Here is a 15,516-nt window from a genome sequence, read left to right as displayed (position 1 = left end):
AGGAAAGACCTCCTGTGGCGTTCTGTGGTGCATCTCGGTGGTCTACAACTGAAGGTGCTCTGACACGACATCAGTGAGGCTGCAGGGGGTCAGAGATGTCCAGGATGCTGAGCAGTTTCCTCGGCATCCTCCTCTCTGACACCTCCAGTACAGACTCCAGCTCAACCTCCAGGACAGAGCTAGCTCTCCTGATGAGCATGTTGAGTCGTTATTATATTGTGGTGTGTAGGACATGCAGGGTATTCATCAGAGGGCTGATGCCTTTCATTTTCCTTTGTGATCAAGGGGAAAAGTGCAAAATACAAACACTCATCAGAAATAAACTGCTTTATCTCTCTCTCCCTTTCTGTGTGTGTGACTACAACATAACTAAGTAAAATAAATAAATATGGTGCAAAATCATGAAGATAAGACACTGAAGACAAAGAGACAAATTCATATTTGAGAATTAATTTTTTTTTGGTTTGCAGACTGTAACTGTAATATTCATCAGCCTGCAAGAATTTGCATCATTATGACGTCAACACTCGAAACAACATGTGGTTGCATCACATTCATGAGTGTTTTTATGTTTTCATGAATAGTTTTTTTTTTTTTATCTAATGTCTCCACAGGTGTTTCCTGACACGTGAGAAAGTGGTGGAGCGGGTTTATGGATTTCTATACCTGTTTGTCACAAAAAACATTCTCGTAGAAGTTGTAGTACTTGATAAATACAATAAACACTATGTTCCAAAGAGTAAAATACATTATTACTGTTTGACAAAGGCATAACCTGCACTGCAAATAAGAATAATGCAACAGGAACCTGATGTTCTACACGAAGCTCAAAGGGATCTGTTCTAGTCAGCTTTAAAAAGAAAGGTGACCTTTACACACAGACATTCCACTCAGTATCTGACTGTTTGACCTCAGGCGTTTCGGTGAAAGAAATGCAGTATGTGCTACTAGGCGCACAAATGTTCACAGTTTTGAATCTGGGAAAAATTTACTGGGTGTGTTTGAATTCGTGGTTTCGTGACTTTGTCCAAATCTATTTCAAACCACAGTGTTTGCTGTGTTAAAGTGTAAAAGAAAGAGCGCGTGAGAGAGAGAGATAACGAGAACCCATTTGGGTTCATTAGAGTTCAAAACTTTGAATATTCTCACTGAATATTTTTTTTTTTTTTAAAAGAAGATGCACTTCAAGGTGTATTTGAAGATTAGACTCTGAGTCTAGGTCCAGGATCTTATCAACATCCAATTAATAATAAAATAATAATAAATTTAGCATTTTCAAAACAAAAATTACAATGTGCTGTACAATTTAAGCAACAATGTGTAGGATTTAGGGGTGTTTATTAGCAAAAATTGAATATAGCATTCAGAGCCATCTGATCATTGGTGTAACAGCAACAATGATTCAGTGTTTGTTCATAAATTTAAAATGAAGCCTTATGGGAGTGGACCCCCTCATGGTGGCCGCCATGTTGCACCAGTCTAGTGGCTACTAGTGCAAGCTAACAGGTTCAAGAACCCTCATTTTTTATGTGAAATGGGGAATCATACATATCACAAAAGAAAGCACTGAAACATGAGGCCTTGTCACCAAAGAAACAAAAACATGACATAATGCAATCTGCATCCTCACCACCAGATGGCACTAAATCATGCATGCTGTGGTTTTAAACAAAGTTAAAACTAGTTGAACAAATTAAAAACAAAAGCCACAAATTCAAATTATAAACATCATGCCAACCTTACCCTTTCTACTCTGGGAGCCAGAATAAAGCAAAATCTGGGGGTATTTTCAGACTCTTGATATGTCCACAGTCTGAAATTTAAAGGTAAGTGATTTCTAACACCAGCATCAGAATTGTGTTTTTGCACCAATTTCATGTCAGAATTGTTCACCATCTCTATTGCTTCTATTTTAAAGGTTATTGATGCTATACCTAGACAAATTACACACCAAATTAAAGACAGATCTCCATAGAACACAAATTTGACCTGATGTTAATGGTATACATAACCTAAACAGTCCATAGGCCAAGCAGTTTTTCAGTACCACTTAAGGGGACTAAACTACACAAAACATGTAAGACGGCCATCCCACGGTGGTAGCTGTAGCCAGGTAGGGGATCAATGAAGAATTACACAGAGGTCCCAAAAAAAAAAAAATGCTCCAATCACATTGAAAAGTAAACCACATTATTTGTCTGATCATAATGATTCCAAAAAGGTATAATTTGGACTATCTATGACCAAATGCTATGGAGTTATGGGGGTAAAATTATGACAGTTTGTACAAGGGTCAGACATTAAAGTTGCTCTAATTTTGGTAAAAAGAGATTCAAATTATTGGTAAATGGGGCTTTTAAAAGGAATAGTTTGCCCAATCTATGCTTAGTTATCAATTTATGGAGTAACATATAACAAATGTCATAGAATCCAGTCGACCTTGTTTGACCTTTACTGTGGAGACCAAGCTTTCAACATGGTCAAAACTTGTGTGTGTGCCTATAAATAACTAATAATGTGTCCAATTAAATGTAAATAACATATCATCGTTCCATCATGAATATGTGCTGTTGTTCCAACATACTGAGAATACGTACAGCGTTACCATAGGGCATGATGTTAATGCAATCCATTTTATGGACTTGTTAATGATGTACATAATTCTGTTCTGCACTCTTGACAAAACCCTGCAGTGCTTCTCCTGGCTATAAAATGCAGCATTGAGATGACTGAGAACTGTTGCATTCTTTACATGCACTGTTGAGACTTGCTACACTGTGCTGCATGTTGCTGCATAATAAGCTATTGTCAGATCCAACACATTTATGCAATAGTTGTTTTCTGCATTTTATTTTTTTTATTATGATTCAATTCACTTCAGTTTCAATTTATTTACATAGCACCAGATCACAACAAAGTCACCTCAAGGTGCTTCACAAGGGTACGTCTAACCTTGGTAAGGAAGTGGTAAAGAAAATCTCACTGTAGCACTTTTTGAGGAAGAAACCTCAAGCAGACCAGACTCAGAGGGGTGACCACTGCTTAGGCCATTCTAACAGTAACAGAGAATTTGTTTTTTAAAAAAATACAATGCAGAAAAAAGAACAACAAAAAACCCACAAAAGTCCAAAACTGCTCTAAATAAAAATGCATTAATTGAACAATGATTGAAGGTGTAATATTTTTACAAATTTAAAAATTTTAAGTATTCCACTTTAATAGGTCATGTATTTATTCAAAACCCACATATGGTCACACATACACATACAGGTCAATAATACACAGTATGTACAAAGATGCCAGTTAAAGATTTAGGAAGAAAATGTGTTTTGGCTCATTTATAATGATCCAAAACGGCAATGTGAAATAATACCTCAACACCGCCAAATATAATCAGTGCACTGTAAGCAAATTCATTATTAAACTCAACATATATACACATACCCAAAAGTGATAATTTTTTATACACACACACAGAAATTAGAACTAGGAAATAAAAAAGTTGATTTGTTGTTAAATTACTGATCAATTTTCCTGGAAAAAAATATGAACATCATTGTACTGTAAATATTTTGCTACTTTGAATTATTTATGGAGTCAACATTTTGCTTTATTATAAAAACACAACCGAGAAAGCTGCAGGACCTACACCAATAAAAGTGAAAAACACAATGCACACAAGCATTTTTTTTTTCTGCTTTGGTTTTATAATTGATAACAGCTATAAATTCTTACTAACTAATGTATTTTGACTGTGCTTACAAAGAGTGCTTTTCACATTCTTACGTATCAACAACGTGAACCCTGCAGTTTCAATGGGATCCGTGGCTAGCTATTAACTAGCATACAATTAGGTACAGTAAAACCAAAACCAACAACTTCCTGCTAGATTTTTGCTCTCCTGCTTAAAGCTTTGTGATTATAAACAGCAACCCAGGCAAATTAGTTAGCGTTGCACATTATCAAGTTTAAACCCCACAACCACAAATACATCATATTAGCTATAAATCTTTTCTAGCTTTTCCAATGTCACACTATCATGATAAGTAGCTCTTAATGACACAAGTTTTATCTGTGTGGGGTAGTGGAATGCTATGCTATGGCTACTGTGCTGAAACTACAGAGCGAATTATTGCACATAAATATATAAGTTCATATGTGTAACTTAATTTATTTTACAAAACAATAAGATAGCAGCTAGTTGAACATGTTATCAGAGTACAGGACTCTCTCTGACAAGTTCAACAGCCTTATTTTTAAGATAGCTACATGCTAGCTATCTAAGCTAACATGGAAAACCCGCTGGAGAGACAGGGCTAGTAGTGGTAATAACGCTTACATGAAGGAAAGGTTGTCCTGTCCATGTTGTCTTACAAGTGACTATAAAATATATCAATCTATTTTTGGAATAATTTATGCTGTCTGTAGGACAGAATGTTGTAAAATTGCATTATGGAACATGCTAGTTAATATGATAGCTGCTATGATGTGATGTGGCATTGAGGCAAACCTCACATGGAAGTTCACCCACTGTGTTGTGTCTTTAAAGACAATGCAACACATCACGATGCAGGGGTGCGGGCACGTAAAGTCAGTGCAATTCTCTGTCGTATTTGTTCTTTTGCTGAGTATTACAGCAAAAATGCAGTGAACAAAAGTAACTGACTGTGTTGTGATTTGTGTTCCTGACAGTCCCTTAAAGCTGAATGGCCTTTCAAATTTTTAAGATGCAAGTCAGAAAAATAATTTTCTTTGGCACCACTATAATTCTATTTATTAGCTGCCTTTAAATAGGGGATTCATAATACTATATTACCAATATGATCAAAATTCACGTTGTCCAAAAAAAATTGAATAAATAGTTACCCTGAAGGTGAAAATAATAGTAAAACAACAACAAACAGATGGCCTTGAACTATTTAGGGTTGTGACCTATACAGTCTATGATAGAGACATCATAGATCACGCGAGGGCTTTCCAGCATCTGTTGCGCAAGTCAGTGGTGGAAAATGCTCCAAAACAGTGTATTTCTGTATAAATCTAACATGTTTCTCATATATTTTGTAAAAGTTAGCAAAAAATAAACACTTCTAAATCTAAAAACAGTTTTTGCAACCAGGTAACAGCTCTGAAGTGATTTACAAGACATTTTATGGATGTTAGCATGCACACCACTTGCAACATGCAAGGTCAAAGGTAATTTTAGGCCATTTCAATTCCTCATACATGCGCAAATGCACGTCTTGCTATAGACAGTGTTAAAAGGAAAATAAAATATTCATTATGGAATTCCCCCCAAAAACCTGGGTATAGCTGTAATTTTGCAAGACGTTTCAAAAATAAACCAACATGATAACATTGGATTTCAGTAGAAACTAAATTTTGTCAGTTTTGTGAAATTTGAATGGCCGTCCAGATTTTAAACTTTGGTGATTTCAGGGTATTCATATTCCTGAAGTATCTTGCAATATTAGCCTTAAAAAATGTGAATCCACGTAGAGAGAAACACAAGCCGGAGTTGTTCCGCTGATTTTGCATGCATGCATGCTCCAAAGTGCTGCACCGTAATAACAAATCATAAGATGAATGAAGTTAGAAATTGAATTTGCTTCTAAATTCTGTGGTCAAATGCAGATCCAACCACATTTGCCACTGAAACAAAACAAAACTTATAGGGCTAATACATCTCAACAGGACTTATAGATCAACAACTGAAGAATTCAGGTGAATGACTTTATTTTAAAGTGAATTAATGGAATCACAATCAGAATATTTTATTAATCCCGGAGGAAAATTGCATGTTGTGTTGTTGCATTTATGCAAAAGTGCAAGAACCTCAAGCTTTACTTCCCCAAAGCACAGAATGATTACAGTGAATAGTATATTTAACAGTGCCTTTCCAAACTCACTTTCAACTCTTGTTATCTGCTCCTACATAATGTTTGTCGTACTTTTCCCCATCTCCCTAACATGCTTTGAATGAGTGCACTGGAATTCTGTCTGACACTGGAAAGGATATGATCTGAGAGATTAGATGTGCATGTTGCAGACAGCGGTAGCTTCCTGAGCTTATGTTTGCATACTGGTTTTTCCTGTTTCTCTGTGATGATTAGGTCACGTTAGAGACCGTTTCTATTTTATATGGTTGATAGGTAAATATGTCTGACTTGTTTATCTCCTTAGTTTGCTTCAGCTGTGTGAAAAGCTGCAGGTATCCACCCAGAAAAACTAGACAGCCAGATTTGAAGTTGTCAGATGGCTGGGGTGTGACAGGAAAGGTTTTTGTGGGCAATGGCATCGTAAACAAGAGTCATCAGGAGATTATGTATCCCCCCAATGGGTCCCACAAATCAGTAATACAAAGTGTCGGGGTTCACCCAAGTCCACCCTAATGCTAAATATGAATGAAATTGGTCAACAGGTTCTTGAGATATCATATTGTGCTAACAAGGGTGGCAATGACAATATCTTGAACATCTGGCTGTGACCTTGAAATTGACCTCAAGGTCACCGTAATCTACTGGTGTTGGGGGATCACCCAAGTACACCCTTATGCTAAATATGAATGAAATTGGTCAACTGGTTCTTGAGATATTGCGCTAAGTGAAAACGGACAGGCGGACATGCTGATTGCTATAAACCCCGATATTTCATACCAGGGGAATAAAAATGATGTTCCAGACATTAGTAAACCAATAAATCAAACATTACTTTCCGGTATTGTTGACAACACTTTTTTTTTTTTTTTTTTTGCTTTTTTTTACTTGAAGCGCAGATTTAATTTACCATAATTCATTTACTAAATACTATATGTGCATCCCATAACGAAAGCAAAATCTGACGACTGTCTTGCTGCAGTCACGTTGGTAGTTTACAGGTCTGGTGCCACGCTTTGCCACATCCACAATACCACAAAACCACCTGGGGTCCTGGATGACAACCACCAGGACAGACAAGTGGCCCATCCCCATCTGAAGAACGGAACCATCTGTTTACATGGAGGTTCCCATGGACTTCTCCAGCGACTGGGGTTCTCAACACTGAGGCAACTGCATGCTGGATCATGCAGACAAATGTGCCACATTGCCAAAAATGTCATAGTAATGCAACTGGTATTCCTCATACTGGCATTCCAGCAGTACCTAAGGATCCTCCGGCAAAACCTGGTACCAAAGACATCTGGTCATCACTTTAGATCTCAAATCTCACAGCCATACCAGTAAGACAGGAACTACCAGGATCCTAAAGTTCCAGACCTCCATTCTACTGCAAAGGTATTGGCATCGCCAAATACCTCTGTCCAGCAACCTCCACTCCATAAACTCTTCCCACGTGGCTCAAAGGCCAACGACTCAAAGACAGGAATGTCAATGCTGAGATAACTAAATGTCGCTACAAGTTCAACACATTGACCACATAGTGTACTTCTGATGGCTTATCTAGGAAGTCATTGAAAGCCTTGATCTAAGTCTTGACCCACGGCAACCACAAACCCAGATACTCCAATTTCTCACTCCACTTCTCAAGTGTTGTAATCAGAGTGTCCATTGATTCTGCAAAGATGACGGCAGCGTCCACGAAGTCAAGGTTAATAAACTGTTCCTCACCAACAGACGCTAAGCTGTTGGTGTGTAGCAGATGGCAAATTGACATTCATAAAATTCCGTTGCGGCTGGCTGGGAGCGTGGCAGCCATACACCGCGACTTTTCTACATGTTTAAAATGTTCACCTTTTCCACTAGCTGCAGCGACAAACACAAAGCAGGTGTTGATTTCCCATTAAAGGTAATGGAAGATGGACAGCGATTGATGTAATATTTTAGTGCAGAGACAAAACAAACATCACCGGCAAAACTTCAGCATTAAAATGACCCAAAACCTTGAGTTTTTAATCAACAATCACAGCCAGTGTGTCCTGTTTTAATATAAAAATGTAGAAAACTGTACCACAGCTTTCAATTATGTTCAATTACTCTCCGTCTCATTAACACAAGAAAATTAATCAAAATCTATAAACCTATAATGTGCGGTACGATGGGTTTTTACTTGCCACCAGCATGTGACTGCAGCATTACAGTCACGATACAAGACAACATAAGAGTTCACACTCACAGCAAATGATTTATGCTCTTATACTGGAGTCGGTGGTTCTCTCAGTGACTGACACCTTCTTACGTTGCACCATCACTCTCTGGCCACTTGGCACCATGGGTTTGGATGCTATGGCAAAGTCTTCATCAGACCCCAGCAAGGAACTCTGAGATGCCATGAGTACATCTTGACTTCTGACATCTAATCCCTGCTCTGTTGAACCCTGTCCTATCTGGACGAATCCCTGTGGTGAGTGTGTGCCATGTGATCCAACAGAAGACCTCGACAAACGTCCTAATGATGCTGCCTGCACCGCCCCTCCACCCGCTCCTACTTGCCTGTCAACAAGTAACACGCCCTGAGAACCCTGTAGCCCCCCGATAACTGTCGACCCCTGTCCTACCTGGACAAATCCCTGCCCTAGCTGAGCACTATGCCCTCCACCTGCAGACCCATTCTCCACCAACAGCACTTTTTTGGTCTTTGACATGGTTCCTTTTAAAACACTTGGGGCTGCCTGTGCTGCCACTCCACCCATTCCAACTTGCCTATCTACAAGTACCACCTCCTGAGAACCTTGGAGGCCTCCAACTTGTACCAGGCCTTGACTGACTCCAACCTGACCCAGTGGCTGCTGTGTTCCTCCTGCCACATAGACCACCTGAGGCTTGGCATCAACTACGTACATGGGAGTAGCAGCATAGTACATAGCTGGCTGCTGTACGAGCAGTGTCGGATTGGGAATCACCACATTGTCCTGGATGTGCACGTTAGGGGCAGCTGTTGACTGTGCTCTCTCAGTGAGGTGCTCCGTCTGGATGATGGTGGAGGATCCAGAAGCTACATTGGTGGTTTTAATGTTGGCACTGGCCTGGTCACTGAGTGTTTCTGTGTGTGTGTGGATGTGTGTGTGGGTGGAGGGCCGGACAGGAGACACTGGTGTGGGTGCAAGGACAGACAAATCTACAGCCACAGATTCAGTCACCAAGGACTTTCCCTGGCAAATTTCTGCCAATGTTTTGAACTGAGGTCCAATGTCATTGAGGAAAGCAAGGTCATCATTGTTTTCGAGAAGGCTGCAGCAACCCACTGAGCCCGCTGGGGATCCGCGACCCTCATAGTCATAGACCAGCATAGCGTCCTTCTCCTGGGACTGCAGTGCAGCATGGTTGGCTTTCTGAAAAATACAAAGAACCACAATATGAGTCTAACTTCAACATAGTTGACATTTCTACTAATTGAGAATGACTGGATCGATGAAGTAGGTGGGTTTTTATGACCCTCCAAATTACACAATTTGAAGTAACAAAATGAAAATATGTTTAATGGAAACACATGCATTTGAAAAACTCTCAAATTTCACCAAAAAAAAAAAAAGAAGAAGAAGAAAAAAAAAACGTTTTTAAGCTAATGAGGTAATTTTTTTCCCCAAGTGAACCCAAAAAGCATTACAGTAAAACTCGACTAAATCATCATCGTAGAAACCGGATATTCACACTCACCGGACTAAAGCAAAAGTCCCAGTGTTTTTGTATGGCTTTCCATGTAACAAACACCACACATAACGGATTTTGTATAACCAATTTTCACTCACATCCGACAAAATGTCCTGTCCGAACACAGTGTATTTTCATTAAAATCCCTTGCATATACCGGACAGAGCAGTCTGGACGTGCCCAGTAACAGAAGTACGAAATAAAGTTCAGCACAGACACTCGCAGATTCGAGGAAAGTGGGTACTGTGTTTCTGCGATTAAAAGACCGGCCATTTATTTTTTTTAACTGTGCACAGACCCGGTGCCTAAACAAGGCAGGGCGTAATTCAACACCGGTGATATTAACAAAATGCTGCTTGCTGCCTACACTGTAATATAAGGTTAAGTTTCACACATATCCCTGGGTGTGACGAACCAAACCGCTTTAGATCACAGCCCTCTGCATGGTTTCAAACCCGCGCACCTGCTAAATCTGAGGCTGCAAATGGCTGTGATTTATCACTTTTCTGGTTTCACTCCTTCCTCTCCCGTCATATTTTAAAAGTTTTTGCAGCGCGCCTACTGATTTCATTTCAATCGTCGGAGAACTTTAACAGATTAATGCGCACGTCAACATCATTGCATGGCCACTGAATTACAGATTAACCTTTTTAATGCACATAATGTCCGGCGCTTATTTAAGGCAGGCGTTAATTTTTTTCCAATGAAGTTTTGACCCGGTCATTAAATGAGGCAAGTTCCGATTCATGATTCAGGTTCAGTGCCTCGTGACTGTAACTAATTCCTTACATACAGATTTTGTCCATTTTATACATGTAACAGATTTCAATTACAACGGACAAAATTCGCTGGTCCACCTGAATCCATTATATGCGAGTTTTACTGTATTTCTCAAAAACTGCAAGGAAGTGCTTTTTCTGCTATTAAATGTCACATGATGTGCAGAACAAGTCACGTGACATTTTAAAATACATGGCACAGTATGTGGAAATAAAGTAAGCGATTCTTCACCGTAATAAGAGACATTACGGCAACATGAGATTGGAAAAAACAAAAAACAATGCCATGACTTTTACAATGACAGTTCTTTCGAGAGCCTTGCTAGAATGATGGTTATCGTGAGATGAAAAAACCCAGCAGGGGCATACGCTTGGCTTTTGTGCAAATCTGTAATAGAAACCCATTTTGCCTATGTAAACCCATTTTGCCTATGTAATATGGTATAGACATGTCTGCTGTCTTGCTGGATGCTTCATGGATGCTGGACTGATGGTGGACTTGAAGCAGGTGTGGTTGTTAGTGAGATAGACAGACTGCTTCTACACCCAAGTGTAGTAAGCCAGCGATGTAAACCGTGACTTTCTGATGGTTTCATAGTGGTTACGTTCTAAAGCTCAACACTGTCACAACTACACACAACCCTGCAGAAAGGATTTTGTTTGAATGTATCTCTGTCTCTCTCTGTCACACTTGAAATAAGCTAGTTTGTCTGTTTTGTTCATTTTCAACGCCTAGGTCTGGTGGCCACCGAGGGCGGCGCTGCTTACTTTTATCCGATTTCTGGTCTTGGTTTGTCATCTTACTGTACTTACTCTATGTCCACTATCCACACCTTCTGGAACAGTAACACTCAACTTGGCTCTGACTTTGATTTCAAACAATATTCTTTGACACTCACACTTGTGTAGTATTCCCCCAGGAACTCTTCGGATAGGGCCATCCCCTCATATACGTCGGCTCTGTAAGTGGAGAGGTGGTGTTCTCCTCCTGATATCAGCCCGGTAGCCATGTCCATGTGTCCGCTGCTGTGTTGGTACTGACCATGCTGGTGTATGTTTTCTGTCGTCAATGTAGAGAAACCGCCTCCTAGCGCTGCTCCTCCGGCAGCTAGTTCTCCGGCAGTTATTCCTCCGTAGTAGCAATGCCTTCCAAAGGTATTGAAGTTTGCAGCCCCTTTTGCCCCATGGTCAACTTCGACTGGAGCAGTCATGAGGGGAACTTCCTGAGAGAGAAAAGTAATAACATTCCATCAGAAATGCAGCACGACTTCCCATTTAATGGCCAGATTAAATCATACCTACCTTATCTTCACCTTGCCCCTCAGTGTGATACGCGATCAGCTGCTGTTTCGTATCAAATGGAATGGTTTTAAAATCTCCCGTACTGGCGCCTCCACACAGACAGAACAGCAGCAGAAGCGGCACCACTGAAAAGTTTCAAACACAGTTTCAAATGGGTTCTTAAACAGTGAATGAAGCTCACTTGCCACAGTGGGTTGTCCACAGTGTTGGGAGCAGGCGCAGCTAACCTAAACATTAGCCTTGATAGCCGCTACTCCCCTAATTGAAAGGTAAACTGTGATATCGCTAAACCAATAAGGCCTTTAGCTGAAGCTACTGATAACCACTAACTGTTAAAATATGAATTTAGCTTTAGCTTAGTATTTGGGCTATAAAATGAAACAAACAAAAAAAAAGCCTAAAGAGCTGAAATTTGTTAGCAAAACCATAAGCATTCCCAAAAAGGTTTAGCATGTCAAGATCAGATGATTATCAAGATGTGTCTAAATAATTTAAACAGTAGTTTCAGCACACTTATTCACAGTACAAAAGTATTAACTGAATTAACTGAATAAGAAATTTTAATTAACAATAAATACACCTGGAAAAATTATTTTCATTTTCGACGTCAGTCATCCGGGCATCTAACCTCTAGGGGTGGGTTTTCTCAGTGAAAACATCACCAAACTCAATACAAAATACATGTAATTTAGACTTGTCAATAAAGTCAATTTAATGTACAAAGGTTCATTTCAGGTCAGCTTTGTGTATAAATCTCACCATTCCAGGCAATGATAGCTGTCAGCTAGCTGATAGAAACAAGTTAGAGACAAAAGCAAACCAGCTGACTTCACTAGAACAGAAAGAACAGCCTGAGCGTGTTTTCACCAAGCGGCCAGTCGCAGAAGTACGAATTCTAGCCTTTGGATTAACTAATTCCCCAAAGTGATGTGGCGCCGACCTCGAGAATAATCTAGTTAATGCATTGACTTGACCTCCTGTTCCTCAGTCTCAATGATTTTAGATTTTACAAACATTTTTGACTGTCAAATTTTATTTTATAAAAAGGTTAGCTCACTTAAAGTTGGTGTAGCTAAATTTAGTGGAAGCTAATTTTCAAAAGTTAGCTGAAAAGCTAATCCGCAAATCTTAGCTAATTAGCTGCTAGCTGATTAGCTGGTTATTCATTAATCAAAGAGTCAGCTGGTTAGTCTGAATGGTTCTTGAGTGAGAAAAGGACATTTTATGGATCTCTCTGGTGGGTCAATGCAAATTTTTAAATTACAAAAGTGTCGCTCATCACTCATCAGTAATTTGCCTCTATCAATCCTGGGGATTTACTATTGCAATGCACATAATTCTTCCAAGCGCTGTAGGTGTTTCCAACCAGTACTTTCAGTTAATCTTGCCAACGACATAGAAATTTTGATTATCTTGCCAAGGAAAACCAACCAACCAACTTTATTTATTAAGCACTTTAAAACAACCATAGGGGACCAAAGTGCTGTACAGACGAATTTAAAAAATCACCACAGAAGACATAATTTACATAAAGCATAAAATTGTAATCAAAAACAAAAAGGAAAAGTAATGCCACCAAATGAATAACTATAATGGCAGACATTAAGAGTACTGGCATGTATTTGACTTACACAGCAGAAGCAGGAGTCCCAGCAGCGGGAGCAGGATCCCTCCAGCTCCCAAACTTGTAGTCTTGGTGCGACGGCCCACACAGGTTTTCGTGTCATCGGTGCACGTGCACACAGTTATGTCCACCATTTGGACATCAGCACATGACTTTCCCTGTTGATCGCTGACCTCCACTGCCACTGAATAGATGCCTGGCCACAATTTGGCATGGTCTCGAAGAATGGCTGTTGTGTCTGAAGAGATATGAAGTGCAGATGCTTATATTATACCTCTCTTTGGTAAGCTAACATAGTTCACCAGCTATCTTATAAACAAACTAAATATGGTAAATACGGTAAATGGACTCCTGTTGGATTGCTCTTTGCACCCCATGGGCATTGGGGTGCTCTTAGAAAGAACTTGTTTATATGTCTTTCCCTTTAAATGGAAAGGACTCGTACCCTCTTTGAAGAGAGTGGGAACAAGACCACTGAAGAACAGATCATAGCTATATCCTACTATTCATACTAGCTTACTATCTAGTACACAAAAAAACAGTATGTCACAATCTCTTGGGTACCCATACAATGAGAAGGCATTAAATAGTAGTTAAATGTTAGCCAGATGAACTACTACCTGCATAGTGTGCAAACAGACTACACTACGCCGTCCCATGAGGCAGTTGGAACATAGTAACTGAGAAAGAAGAACAACTTTTGGAAAATTCAAATAAGATAGCAGACATGTCTGAAAACAGTAGGGGCCATGGCATTGTACATATATACATCAGGAACCATTTTAAAAATGTGGGTATGTGCATGTGTGTCATCTATAAACATCCAGGTCAAAGGATAGTTAAGATAGCAGTGGCATAGTACATCCAAATAGTGTCCCTGCTACTCGCTTGGTTACTTTTGAGTTTGAACAACAGTAATGGTTGAATAATAGGATCCTAACCCACGTTGCACATATATCCTGTCCAGGGTGTACCCTGCCTCTCACCCTATGACTGCTGGGATGTGCTCCACCCCCTGCCCCCCCCCCAGTGACCCTTGATTGGAATAAGCGGGTATAGACAATGAATGTAGCTGTACCAGTAAACTGCCTCGTTCATTCAAACCTTCTCGTACCATTATACTGCTCCACTGTCCATTTGCCCTTGCTGCGCTCCTGATTTACAGTAAATTCAAATGGTGCTGAATTGGGGAAATCATCTTGGTCAACAGCTGTGACATAGATTACGTTATCCTTGAGACACATGGTATGAGTTGTGGTGGTCAGCTCTGGACAGTGATCATTGAAGTCCTCCACCTGTATGGCTATGGTCCCTGTGGCAGTTTTGGATGGAGAGTCTGAAAGCCAACAGAAACACAAATTAAAAGATGCTATGAACCACATACATCCATACAGTAGTGATGCGCGGGTCAACCCGTAACCTGCGGGGACCCATGGGTGGGACAGCGGGTAAGCTTGGTCAGAAAATATTGTGGGCTTGGGTCAAAAAGTAACAAAGTTAACTTCCAGATACATTACAGGCTGTCTACATGGCATAGAACAGACTAAAATGTGGTAAGTTCCATCTTGTCTTCCCCTCTACCTCTCACACACATGCGTGCCAGACGGTGTGCTCTGCGCTGCTTGATATTGTCTGCATTAATTCAATTCAATTTCAATTTAATTCAATCAATTCAATCAATTTTTTTATACAGCGCCAAATCACAACAAACAGTTGCCCCAAGGCGCTTTATATTGTAAGGCAAGGCCATACAATAATTATGTAAAACCCCAACGGTCAAAACGACCCCCTGTGAGCAAGCATTTGGCTACAGTGGGAAGGAAAAACTCCCTTTTAACAGGAAGAAACCTCCAGCAGAACCAGGCTCAGGGAGGGGCAGTCTTCTGCTGGGACTGGTTGGGGCTGAGGGAGAGAACCAGGAAAAAGACATGCTGTGGAGGGGAGCAGAGATCGATCACTAATGATTAAATGCAGAGTGGTGCATACAGAGCAAAAAGAGAAAGAAACAGTGCATCATGGGAACCCCCCAGCAGTCTACGTCTATAGCAGCATAACTAAGGGATGGTTCAGGGTCACCTGATCCAGCCCTAACTATAAGCTTTAGCAAAAAGGAAAGTTTTAAGCCTAATCTTAAAAGTAGAGAGGGTGTCTGTCTCCCTGATCTGAATTGGGAGCTGGTTCCACAGGAGAGGAGCCTGAAAGCTGAAGGCTCTGCCTCCCATTC

At 40.1% G+C, this 15,516-nt stretch overlaps 1 protein-coding gene across 1 annotated transcript in view; it reads right to left on the bottom strand.

Moving 5' to 3' along the window:
* Positions 1-4,258: 4,258 nt before the first annotated feature.
* Positions 4,259-15,516, bottom strand: part of LOC117521911 (desmoglein-2-like) — a 32,432-nt gene continuing 21,174 nt past the window's right edge. Inside the window, exons 10-14 of the mRNA XM_034183278.1 lie at positions 14,407-14,628; positions 13,300-13,530; positions 11,669-11,793; positions 11,266-11,589; positions 4,259-9,268 (exon numbers count right to left, since the gene is read on the bottom strand). Coding sequence (XP_034039169.1) covers positions 8,123-9,268; positions 11,266-11,589; positions 11,669-11,793; positions 13,300-13,530; positions 14,407-14,628 — 2,048 coding nt within the window. The 3' untranslated portion in view covers positions 4,259-8,122. The remainder of the gene's footprint in view (positions 9,269-11,265; positions 11,590-11,668; positions 11,794-13,299; positions 13,531-14,406; positions 14,629-15,516) is intronic.

Source organism: Thalassophryne amazonica, chromosome 12 (assembly GCF_902500255.1).
Source record: "Thalassophryne amazonica chromosome 12, fThaAma1.1, whole genome shotgun sequence".
Taxonomy (NCBI): Eukaryota; Metazoa; Chordata; class Actinopteri; order Batrachoidiformes; family Batrachoididae; genus Thalassophryne; species Thalassophryne amazonica.
Note: the sequence above shows the minus strand (reverse complement) of the source record. Positions and strands in the feature narration are given on the sequence as shown.